Source organism: Tinamus guttatus, unplaced genomic scaffold (genome assembly GCF_059628265.1).
Source record: "Tinamus guttatus ecotype Peru unplaced genomic scaffold, ASM5962826v1 Tinamus_guttatus_pri_ptg000260l, whole genome shotgun sequence".
NCBI classification, from domain to species: Eukaryota; Metazoa; Chordata; class Aves; order Tinamiformes; family Tinamidae; genus Tinamus; species Tinamus guttatus.
The window spans coordinates 297,684-309,967 of NW_028288794.1; the positions used below are offsets into that span (position 1 = coordinate 297,684).

At 41.0% G+C, this 12,284-nt stretch overlaps 1 protein-coding gene across 2 annotated transcripts in view; it reads left to right on the forward strand.

The window, feature by feature from the left end:
- Positions 1-11,986, forward strand: part of IFT54 (intraflagellar transport 54) — a 38,081-nt gene extending 26,095 nt beyond the window's left edge. For both annotated transcript variants that reach the window (XM_088526960.1, XM_088526961.1), the window contains 2 exons: positions 6,886-7,109; positions 9,978-11,986. In XM_088526960.1, the coding sequence (XP_088383086.1) occupies positions 6,886-7,109; positions 9,978-10,143 (390 nt within the window). In that variant the 3' untranslated portion in view covers positions 10,144-11,986. The remainder of the gene's footprint in view (positions 1-6,885; positions 7,110-9,977) is intronic.
- Positions 11,987-12,284: the final 298 nt, after the last annotated feature.

Genomic DNA, 12,284 nt, shown 5'->3' on the forward strand with positions numbered 1-12,284 from the left:
AGAACAATATACAGAATTTTCAGGTCAAACAAAGAGGTCATTCTGGAAATATACAATATTTCTGCTGTCTTGATTAGCTGAATTCAGCTTAACAAATTCCTAAAAAGACTTCCTCAATGTATTTGTTTAGAATCTGACCTCCTTATGTTAAACAGAGGAGGAAACAGATGTTACATTTTGTATTCCACTTCATTTATTGATATGCGGAAAATGTAGGCAGGTTATTAAATAGTTTAAGCAAGTGGGATCACAAAATTCCCATCTTTGCGCTACCCGATACAGTTCACAGACTTTAAAAAAGAGGCAGTTTTGAGGTCTGTGCTAGGGGCAAGTGATATTAAAGAGCTTAACACCTGGATAATATTAATTTTAATTACAAATATTATAAATAAAGTTGGTATTTCTGAGTCCAGAACAAATATACTCATTGCTGATTCTGTTTATTTAAAGTTCTTCAGGTCACAAATTTTACATGAATCCATCAGCTGAACAGCACTGGGTGTCCCCTGCTGATCAGTGCAGTTAGGAATATGTAAGGCTACCCATGTGCGTTCGTATGTCCCATCATTCAGGTATTTTATTGAGACTCACTATTTAAGAGCACACAATTTATATGTCAGAAGAAATGCCTGCAGTGGGATTTAGCAGGAATTACCTGCAGAAATGCTTTCTTTCTTGTGTGACAGTGCTGTTTGTGACGATGTGCGGGCAACGCAGTGCTTTGACTAAAGCTTCCATGACAAATTGCAACACACACTTCCTCTAATAGGACCTGCACCTACGTAACAGTCTGGTTGTAGCCACTAAGCTTTGTTCAGGCATCGTGGAGCTTCAGTTGGATGAATTATGCTGGAAGGTCCTTGTTCCACGCTCGTTGCTGCCAGCAGCTCTCTCAAACACCCTGTCGTCACCACGTAGTTGTGTTACAAGCTGGGCCAGTGGGATTTTGACACTCCTGTGATGTTCCTGGCGTCATGGGTCCCACTGCTGTAGCCTGTGTGCACAAAACCACAAAACATTCTCTCCTGTGGATATTGTATATGTGCAATATGAGTCAGCAGATGGATAAGTTAAACAGAAAGAATATAGAGAAGTGCAGTAAGACAGCTGTTATTCCCATACTGACATGGTGTATCAGCTGTGCAGCAATAAGGTTTTAGGATACATGGTATAGCTGATCCGTAAGTACTTGGAGAAGCTTCTCCATGACTTTGCCCAAGGCGTTCTTCTGGGGCACAGGCCTCAGAAGCAGCTTGTGAGCACCAGGAATATGCGTTTGAATGGCAAAAAGACAGCTATTCCCAGGACGGAAGGGCATGGGCCCAAAGTTTCAGCAATGTGAACTCAAAGGGAGAGCAGAATCGCAGAGCGACCTTGTTGGAAAGGGTTATGCAGGACTGGCACCCTGGAGGTCTGAGGTGATGCCACCCGCTGTGTTTTACCCACCCGGGTGGCGACTGCTCCTGCCGCGCGTGTGGGCAGGCTCGTAGCTTTTGCTAAACACGCTGAGAATTGCACCAAATGGCCAAGGTTTTACACACTGACTTCTTGGCAAAATAGAGTGAATGTGAAGTTAAGCAGACTGGCTCAAAGTTGTTGGGGAGATGTTTACCTACCTCTGTAAATTATGGAATTTCTTCTGCATAGGTATGAAATTTGAACGGAACATTTTAGCCCTCCCACCCAGCAATTTTTCCTTTTTTGGTGTCTTTCAACTTTAGTAGGTCAAATAGACTTTGGTAAATTTAATGGTAAAGAACGTTGTACCTCTGATCCTTGACCTGTTTCTGAACTCAGTACCTGGTATAAGGAGCAAAAGCATCCTGTTCATTTGAAATGATTTAACATTTACTTTTTCCTTGTGCTTCTGAGAAGGAGTTTCTTTCGATAATCCCTAGTGGAGAGTTACAATCTACTTAAGTACAGGCTCTGTAAAAAGCAACAGGGAAAGAACACACATTTATGATCAAAAGATATTTTCTACAATAAAAAAAAAATACCTGATGTTGTTGGTTTTACATTGAATGGACCAAAATTACTTGTCCAAAATGAGGTTTCTGTCCTGTCCTTGCTTATAGCAGGGGTAGGGGGGAAATGGTATAGCTCAATAAAACTGTGATTACTTGGGTCTGTTTTCATAATAGGACATAATACAATAGTTAAAAGGGACTGTGGAAACTATTAACTTCTTGATGTATATTTCTTCTAATTTGGTTCATATTTTAAAATGTTAATTTTTTTAAAAGTGCCATTGATGGAAATAAAGGAGACACTATAAAAAGTCAAATATTGGTTATGGAAATAAAGCTTTCGAACAGTTTTTTTTTTAAAAAAAAATCATATCACCTCTTTAACTTTGTAGATGTCAGGCATTTCACATGTATTCAACAGCATGGATATTGGAAATGAATGTCTTGTGAATGATGTTTTTTATAGAGCTATACACACTGTAATGTTTATATTAATTTCTTTAGCAAGGGGAAATTAAACACAAGTAAATCCTGGTGGTTTGGGGGACCTTGATGATAATTTCTCCTTTAATGATTAAAAAGCAAGTTTCTGCTGCTTTCTTTCTCCAATCCTTGCATCCAGGCCTGTGTTGTGTTCTGTGCGGGTTGAGGTAATGGGAAAGGCAGACTTTTCCCCAGGAATCCAAAATAAACATTTATCTTGGTGCCTTACAAAAAACATGAAGGAAAGGAAGCGTGTTGGGCCTACAGAAGTGATATGGTCTTTTATATGGGGATAATTTATTAATTCTTGGGCCTTTGTGAAAGGAGAGTTCATTGAGGTGTGTGACCTAATGAAATAGCCTGGAACAATTCTGATTCTGGCGTTTTTCTTAAAACTGAATATATCCTGTTACATGTTTGTGCAAAATGAGCAAAGGTGGCATTCAGACCTCTTACCACCCACGTTGCTTGTTGTAACAAACCATCTGCCATAATGCTTGGTGATTTTAAAAAAGTATCCAATGTAAAATTTAACCCATCACTGCAACTATGAAATTGAGAACAGCAGTGTGATTTTTTTTTTCTTATGTGCTTATAATCAGCAATAACTGCCAAAGCTTGACTTTCTTGGGGATTATTCTCTGCTCTGAGCTTACCTTTCTGTAGCCTGCGGGAAATGCAACATGGCATCTTGGAGTAGAATTGTTGGGGAAATGAAAGAAAGGTTTGTGATTATTTTTTTTTCCTCTCAGGTGAGGAGGAGCGACAGTCTTCCAGCTAAACCATCACGGCTGCTCTTGTTGGGAGATTTTTCTTGGAAGCTTGAAAACTAAGCTCCTGTTTTAAAGAAAGCTGCCTTTAAAAAATCTCTTGTGCACTATTGCATGAGTTAGACAGTATGTCTTTCAAAGACTTTTTTAAACAAACTTGTTGATGTACCCATTTTAAGCTCAACTAGTATTTAATAGATTTTAGTGGTTTTGTATTTCAGTGCTTGAAATGACTTTGGATGTGATAATATCTTGCCTTTCTAACTTCAGCTTTGAAGAACTGAACTTCACAAGGAGTATACTGGAGTTACAGGAACACTAAAATTATTCTTACGTATTTACTAATACACTTTAAATGCACCTTTCTGATGTATAGTAAATATCTGATTGTGTTTTGTTTCTGCTTTAGCTTTCCAAGCAGATGTGTGTTTTAGTATAGTATGTTTCAAGTTGTTAACTGGATCTGCAGTTTTAAAATATCCTTTTGCCCTTGTTTATTGGAATATGGAATTTTTGTTTCTCCTGTTTTCACAATACATTTCCTGAGGTTTGAGAAGTGTGACTGCTTGGACCACCTAGGAATCGGGGAGGTCATTTCAGCATTGGAAGAGCGTAAACCTGTGAAGTCAGCATTTGTAAAATAAGTGTGAAGTATTCTTCATGTTTTCATACACATAGCTACACCCTATGATAACTGACTGGCTGGATTTTCTTGCTTCAGGGATGATTGTATTTGCAACAAATTCCTTACCTCTTGCCTGTGGCTTCTTGTAAGGGGTGGGGTGAGGAAAATGGTAAGAAGATGGTGCATTTACGAGGAGAGGAAAAACAAGGCAGTCAGATTTTCTGGGAAGCCAAATATGGTATAACCCTGCTCTGCTGATGAACTGAAAATAACTTTAACATGTACTCTCAGGTACATGTGGCACGGAGTATGTATATCATGGACTAAGACTTTAATAAGGCGTTGGTGGAGCACAACATATGAGAACTTTACTAGGAAAACTTAATTAGAGATGAGACACTGCTCGAAAGACTTAAGTTGTTGGAACAGTGCAATTTTTTTGCTATGTTATTACCAGTTAGAGCAAGACAGGCAAAAAAAGCATATCAGGGAAAGTCTTGTGAAGCCCAGGAGATGTCTGTGAGCATAGTCAATGTTGGTGTCCAGAACTTGGTTTTACCCTGTGATCTGTGCCTTGGGGCTTGCAAGACCGAGCGGAAAGGACAGCGGTGAAGCTGTAGGTAGTGTTGTGGGTTATTACGATGCCCACCCGTTGGCCAAATAAGTGGTGCAGGAGAGAGCAGGTTTCCATGGCTTGCGTTGCAGAGCGGGGCGCTTCTGGCTCGCGGAGGAAGTGGTGGGGCAAAAAGTGGTGCTTTTGCCTTCACATGGTGATGTGGATGGCTCCAAGAAGCGTCCAAACACCGCGCTTTATGTAGTGCAGGGTAATGAAACACCTGCTTCTGGGAGAGAGGTACGGGTTGCACGAGAAGGAATTAAGATGAGTGTTAGTTTTAACAGTTTAGCCAACACTCAGGAGTTGACTTAGGAAGCAAGGTCACAAGTTCGGCAGCGTTCATCACTTCAGCCCTGTTCCTAATTAAACATTTAAGCTTATAAAATCACAGTAAAGTCAGAGGAGTCCCACACTTTTCATGTGCGGTGCGCGCGCACGTGTGTGGTAAAACGCAAAGCATCGGGAGTAAGTAAATCTCAGCCTTCCAATCTTTAGAAGTATTTTTCTGAAAAAATCTGTATTGGAGTTCATCGGGAAGCCGAGGGCTGCTGAAATATGTTTGGCAGTAGTCCCTGCTGCCTCCAAAGCCAGCTGAACAAACAGCCCACAGCTTACACAGGAAGACAGGCCAATTGAGTAGGAGGGCAGTAGGGGATAGTGTGGTCGATATTTTGGGGGTCCCAGTGTGCGAGAAGCTCACTGCCACCTCCGTGGTTTTGTAGTCGTTAGGAACTGTGTTTAGTAATTGCTTGATCCCACGGCCAAGGTGGCAAAGAAGGACCTTTCCACTTTTCTGGCATACGTTAAATAACTGAAAGGACTTTCTAAGTGTACTTTGCTGAAAGGCTGGCACATCTGAAAGGAAGCTCAGTTGGAGGATTAGAACTGTACAGATCTTGGAAGGAAGGAAAGAAAGAAAGAAAAAGTTGTTTTTGTTAAAGAGCTCTCTGGAATCAGATTATTACTGAGTGTTAGTGATATGGCATCATTTTGCTCTTAGCAGTTTAGCAACTTGAGCAAATACTTCACTGCACTTAACATCAAGCGAGCTTGGAGTCTTCAAGTGACTGACCACAGAGGCTCTGCTGGCTGCACTTGAGGGAAGCACGCACAAGACCAAATTATTTTTGCATAGTGCAGTTTATTGAGGCCACATCTGCAGCCGGCATGATTTTCAACCACTGTCAACAGAACTACGAGGAGTGGAATAACCACTTTCTATTTTTGTTATGCAACTTGAAGTGCTATTATTAGAAGCAGCAGTAAGAGGTGGAATTCCATGTGCAGATAGTGGAGAGATTAAGAGCACAATTCAGATGACTTGAGTGATGCACTGAAAGGAGGCTGTGCCCTTGGGTCTCTGATGTTGCTCCGCAGTGGTAGGAGAACACTTGGAAGGGGGTGCAATGAATGCTTGTGGTGCCTAATGTGGGAGCCAAACACGATGAGCTCTGATGCCTCTCTCGTCAAAATTAGCACCTTTCAGAAATCATAATCCTCTTCCTCAAGCTTAGCATGGCCTTTTTTAAGGTTGTAATGCAATGACAAGGATGCAGCTGCACTTGGTCAGCCCAAGACGGAGAACATCCAGCTCAGCTAGGTGCTTCTCTGGCCACATATCTTGGCTCTGATTCTACAGCTGGTCCTCCTGCTTCGAGCAGGGCTGGCTCCTTTCAGTGGCTCACCCCCCAGCCACGCAGCGGGAACGGTGAATCCACGTTCTTGATGCTCTGGTGAGTGGTGGCTGGAGGAGATGAGTTTCCTTCTACCTACTTGGCTTTCCTTAGTGCAGTGGCTTGTCCCTTGCCTTCTGCTTTGCAGCTTTGCTTTCCACAAACCCTTCCATTTCTCTGGCCCTTTTATGTGACTTAGCCTTAGGCAGTTCTTTCTCTGTGCTGTCCACCAGTTTGAATGATTTCATCAATGATTACACCTGGCATTGGTGACTGGCATAAGGTGTTTTACTGGAGACTTGTTTTGTGTTTGCTCTATAACTGTTTTATTGAAGTGCCACATGGCACCTGGGAAGCTCAGCCATGATAAGGATCATGCAGAGATGGGTTTGCCTCAGAGCAGCAGCTTGATAAGAGAAGTATTGCTGGGTGGTGCATGTGTGCTTCTGTTTAATGATGTGACATTAGGCCACAAAAACTTGCCCCTCAAAATACAAAAATGCACTGAAGTAAACTGTGAATGAGCAGAAGGTTTTCTTCAAACCACCTATTGCTTTGGGAAAGATCATGCTGAAAACATCAGAGTGAGGTCACTTAGGGATCAATTATTAATTGTACTTTTATGCACTCCTGATCTGGAAGGCAGTCTAATACTGCTGCTACTATTATACAGGTATGTGCTAAGCAGACACTAACAGATCCTTTTCCTGATTTTGATGATTTCCTTCTTATTCATCCTTCCCATTAGGAGAAGCCCTTTGTGTCAGAAGCAGCTAGGAAAAAAGAGAGAGACTTAGTAGCCAAAGAAATCGAGAGGTTGCAGGTCTCTATTCAGACTCTGTGCCGGAGTTCCCTTCCTCTTGGCAAGATCATGGATTACATCCAGGAGGACATGGATGCTATGAAGAACGAATTGCAGATGTGGCGACACGAGAACAGGCAGCTTGGAGAAGCCCTGCAGAAAGAGCAATGGTGAGTGTGTTCGGGGAATGTTTTATTTACTTATTGTTTTTATTTTTTCTCTTGAGATGGGTTCCTATTTGGGAGAGAAGGAAGAGTCTTCGACACCTTTAAAGTGAATTTGTCATCTGGCTTATTTGCTTTCTGGGAGTTTCTTTGAAGTCTTTTTTAAGTTCATTTTAAAGGATTTTTCAGCTCACTTTCACATACTGTATGTCACAACAGTGAGACAAGGTGACCATGTTTGTATGAGACAAAAGGACTTGATGTTTTGTTTGGTTTCTCTCAGAAATGTATAAGGAGTCATGAGGAGGAGCACTTCAGAAGGAAACCTCATTTTGGAACAGGGACTAGTAGTGGATTGCTACGTGCCATAACAATTCTCTGTATTTTGTAATGGTATTAATGGCATGTATTGCTGTCAGTTAATGATGAAAAACACAATATCAGGAAGCCAAGAGAGTGAAGATCACACATCTGGCTTCCCTCACCAGTGTCCCTTATTATTCTCCTTGGAAATGGAAATTGTCTCCAATTTTATTTCCTTCAATCTTAAACAAGGGCTAGATGTCTGTCTTCTTGTATTCATAATCGATGTGGATAGTTTTGCTTCTCTCTGAAATGACATGCTTGGTTTATACAGATGAAACTATGCCACTGGGTGGGATTTTTAGCTAAGTCCTGTCTTGATAGCCAGTAATGTGTTAAATGTTAGAAATTTACTGTTGCTGGCTTCGTCTACAGGCTGGAGTGGGAATTGGAGTTTTGGTTCCCATATAAATTATAGTGATGCTAATTCCTTGTCGCAACTTTACCACGTAGCAACTTCTACCCCAAAACTTTGGGAAACTTTTACATTCCAGCTGACTTTAGAACACAAAACCCCTCCAAAGAGAAAGGAAAAGTTGTCCGACATTATTTTATGTTTTGAGAAACTGAGGCATTGACTCATTTGCCTTTGTGCAGGAAGTCCCAACCACCTAGCAGAATAAAACGCGGCTCAGGACTTCCCAAGTCGTGTGCTCACTTGGTGGGTCTCCTTTGGACTTGCCAGGCAAGTCATTTCCCCATCGGTTGATTTCCCTGCCCCGTGACTGTTCCTGCTCAGCTGGCTTCTTGTGTCTCCTGATGTCCCAGACAAAATGTACCCTGGACAAGGCTGATATCATTCAGGAGGAGAGAGGGAGTGAGCGGAAGGAACTGGCCAGCTGATTTTGTTTGGGGATTTATGTCAAACCAAGCTTTGGACAGCTGTTTCATGAGAGGCTGCGGAGAGACTAACATCTCTTTGTTAGGGCCCTTCAGTTCCCTTTAAAAAGCTAAGACTGCAGCAACATATCCCAGCACTGAACAAAATTTAGTACGAAATCCTAATCAGATCATTGTAACACTACAGCATGTCAGGTCCTTCAGGAAAGAATTACACAGTTTCAAATGTGAAGAAGATAGCGCTTCCCATATGTAGTGGAATTTGGATGCACGTCTTTATTTTCTTTGCTCCTCTGAAAAACAATTGAAGGATCCCGTTGGGAAATGCGCAATTTCCAGTGGTACTTTTTTTGTGATTTATTCTAATGTGGTAGAAAGGAAGGGAAAGCTAAATGGTTTTGAGATGCAGACCTTGGCCAATGAGTTCTCAAAGCGATGGGGTAATTCAGAATGCCAGTGCAGGTAGTTGAGCACATCACTTCCCTGGCTGTTAGGTGTGACTGTAGATCTGCGAAGCGCTAGGGAAGGGGGCACCTTTCTGAAAGCCGAAGTTTGTTTAAAATGCTTCAGTGCTATTGTGGTTTAATAGCGTAGGATTCAGTTTTATTACATTTTCTATTGGTGCGGGATTGCCTGCTCTTGTTAGCAGCTAATGAGGGGTCAGTTCACATCTGCCCTTTCTCAGACTTCTGCCTGTAGTAGCTGCCGGCCTTACTGTCATGTAGGAAATAGTTGGTCTTGGGCACTTTCCTTTCCCAGGTTTATAAGGCACATTTGCATCCTCTCCAAGGTCTTTTTGAGTGCTTTTGCTCCACTTTCCATTTCTTTGCCATTTTGCGGTCAGATGCAGCTTGCTTTCCCAGAGAAGTAAAACTGAGTGGAAGTTGTCAAGATAGGTGGCTGGGAGTGGGTGGTCAGGCATTAGTTAGCCTTAGGGTCAACATAAATAAGCAGATGTAGCTCCAGAACTCATTTATCTTCTGATTGGCAACAGTTTGCTGTTTTCCTTCTGTCCCAAGAAAGAGCCGGTTGAGATTGCTGCCATCTCAGGAAAAGGAGTGTTAACCCCCTGGTTTGGGGAAATGCCTAAGTGGGAGCCAGGATCCGTTCTGCTGTTCCGTGGTTGAACTTTGTGAAGCTCACTTTTCCTCACTACTACTACTCTCTCTACTTTATATTTCTTCATCTAAGCAGTGTGCTTCTCTCCTTAAAACCCTTGTGGTGAAGGCTCTGGGGAGAGATGGAAGGCCCCAGGGGTGCCAGGAGAAGGTGGGTTCCTTGGTGGGCCTCTTGTCCCCCGCAGTCAAACACCAGCTACTCTACGTGCCAGGCAGTTGCAGCTCTTGGCTGGGTAAAATAAAAGAAGCGCTTGACAGATCCACACTGCAGGATGAAATAACTGCAAAGCAAAGAGATCTTGCTGGGAAAGCAGGGTTAGCCAAGAATTTAATGTTTGCTGTTGAATTGTGGGTGATCTCTGCTGAACAATATTCTTCTCTGTCCATGTTGTTAGCTTTGCCTTTGTGCTTATTCTCAGCTTTTTCAGGAAGGGTGGGCACAGCTTAAATTCTTTGCAAGCTTCCAAGTATTGAATATACTTTCTTCAAGGAATAAGTAACCTAAAGCAGCTTAAAGTTCCCTGTAACATTGTGCTCTTTGTGTCTCTTTCAGTATCACAGACAGTGCTGTAGAGCCCTTAAAAGCTGAACTGGCTGAACTGGAACAGTTGATTAAAGACCAGCAAGACAAGATATGTGCTGTAAAATCTAATATTTTAAAGAACGAAGACAAAATCCAGAAGATGATTCTTAGCATAAACCTGTCTTCAAAAAGGTGAAGAAGAGAACAAAAAAGCATTGGAACGGACTGGCATTTCTATAAAATAAAAGCAAAATAGCAGAGGAAGAATTAACATACGCCTTGTTCAAATATAAAGTTAAGGACCAGAATCCTAAATAGAATATGAAATCCCATTATTACAATCTTTTTTAGAGGTTTGTATTGCCCAGGATAAAATTATATTTATTTGAATGCACAAGTTACAGAACTATTAAAATAAGTTGTTTCTTTAGATGTGAACTGTTGTTGCTTGCTTATTAGGATTTTGCAGCCCCCTTTTCATCCCTGGTCTCTTCAGGGCAGTTTCTGAGCCAGCCTTCTTATGCATCCCTTTCCTCTCCTCATACCTACTGAGGTCACTTTTGAACATACTCCCAGGAAAAAAGGGTTTTAGATAATTTTTTCCTCCTTAAAAATTGTTTCAGATCCCCTCAGGTGAGAAAGTTGCATAATCCTGTTCATTATTTAACGGTCTTGTAAACAAAGCTATAAAAGAATGCCTCCAGATCAAGAAGTAAAGCTGTGGGTAGCAGGCAGTTCTTTGCATCATTACAAAAATGATGTCATGTTTTCAGAGCTATCAGGAATCTGATTAGGAACTGTTAAAAACGCAATATTAGCATCGCCATGCAAGGGAGCAGAAGCATTTTATCTGTGCAGGTGTTAATTCTATTTTTATTGCCTATGTTCATTTGGAAAGGATTAATTTAAGCACCCATTTCCTCCCCAAAGCATGTTCCTATAACTTTTTGTATGTGAATAATTTTAATGATTTTTTTTTAGTTAACTACAGATGTCTATGCTGCTTTCTGCTTACTGACCTCTTGAGTGTGTGGCACGTTCAAGTCCAGTGCACTTATTCCTAAATCTAAAAAGCGTATTAGAATAGACACAGCTATATGGTGCCGCACTGAGCACAGGGAGCTTTACTCCCTTGCAAGGCTGTTCTCTGAAGATTTTTACAATATGCAAAGACATCTTCTATTCCCACGTTGTTTGGATTGTGTAGGAACTGGTCGTGTCCTGCTTTTTTCCTTATTTAATTGGAAACTTTCTTTTGTCCTTCCATCAGACCTTTTTAAATAGTTTTAATGAGGGCTCTCAAGTATGACTTAGGCATATCAAGAGTGGTTTGAGTAAATCTCACCTTTTCATCTTGTCATATTGCTACTGGTGGAGACTTTTAAGGACTTGCTGAAGGCTTTGGAGTAGTTCAAAACAGTTGCTTCTCTAATCTGGGCCCAGTGAAAACAGCTGCAGTTAAATTGTCTACAAAAATGTGTGGGTATGCACTTGTTAGCTTTAAGTTATTGGTTCACTCTCTTCTGGATTCATATATTCCTCACTATGATGAGTTCTGGTGTGATATTTAAACACAGTTGAATTGTTTGAACCAAATATTCATTTATCATAACTGTTACAAATACCACTTTGTTTTGCTTTTCGCATGTAATATAAGCAAAATCATTCATTTGAATGCTTTCCCTGAAAACCAGTAAGAGAACTACCAAGATCTCTGTCATTTTAACGCAAGAGTAGGCAGAGAAATCTTAGATAAAGTGTTGAGTTGTTCTGTGACTAATACCCTGTTTGATGCTTGGCAGTTGGGTATCAGAGAATAATTCTCTTGCAATATATTTCATGACTGAAGTCCCCTGCAGTTCTTCACATTTGCTTAGATTTCTTGCTTCGTATGTAAATATGGCTAGGACTGGTTTTGTAGAAATGTATAACAAGTACACTGTAATGTGAGTGTAACTGTACAGAGCATCAGATTGTATCATAACATTTATTTTTCTTTTATATAAAATCATTAAAATGATTACCTATTTTTCTAGGAAGTGATGTGTTTGCATCGTAAAATTCACATTTTAAAGTGGTGGATACAGAACAGCAGCGACATCTTTTGAAAGCGTCGGTGGGAGACTTGGGTGGAGGATTAGCTTTGGAAAGCTTTATTTTGAAAGCTTTTTCTAACTTTGCTGGCAACCTTTGTGCTGGGAAACGCTGTGAGAATTCAGCTGACCTGACACTATTGAGCCATTGCAAGGGAGACTAGCATGTGTCAAAAAAAAAAATCAACCGAATAGATCATCACAAAGTAGCTGTAGTGTTTAGTATGCTAAGTATGGACATTCA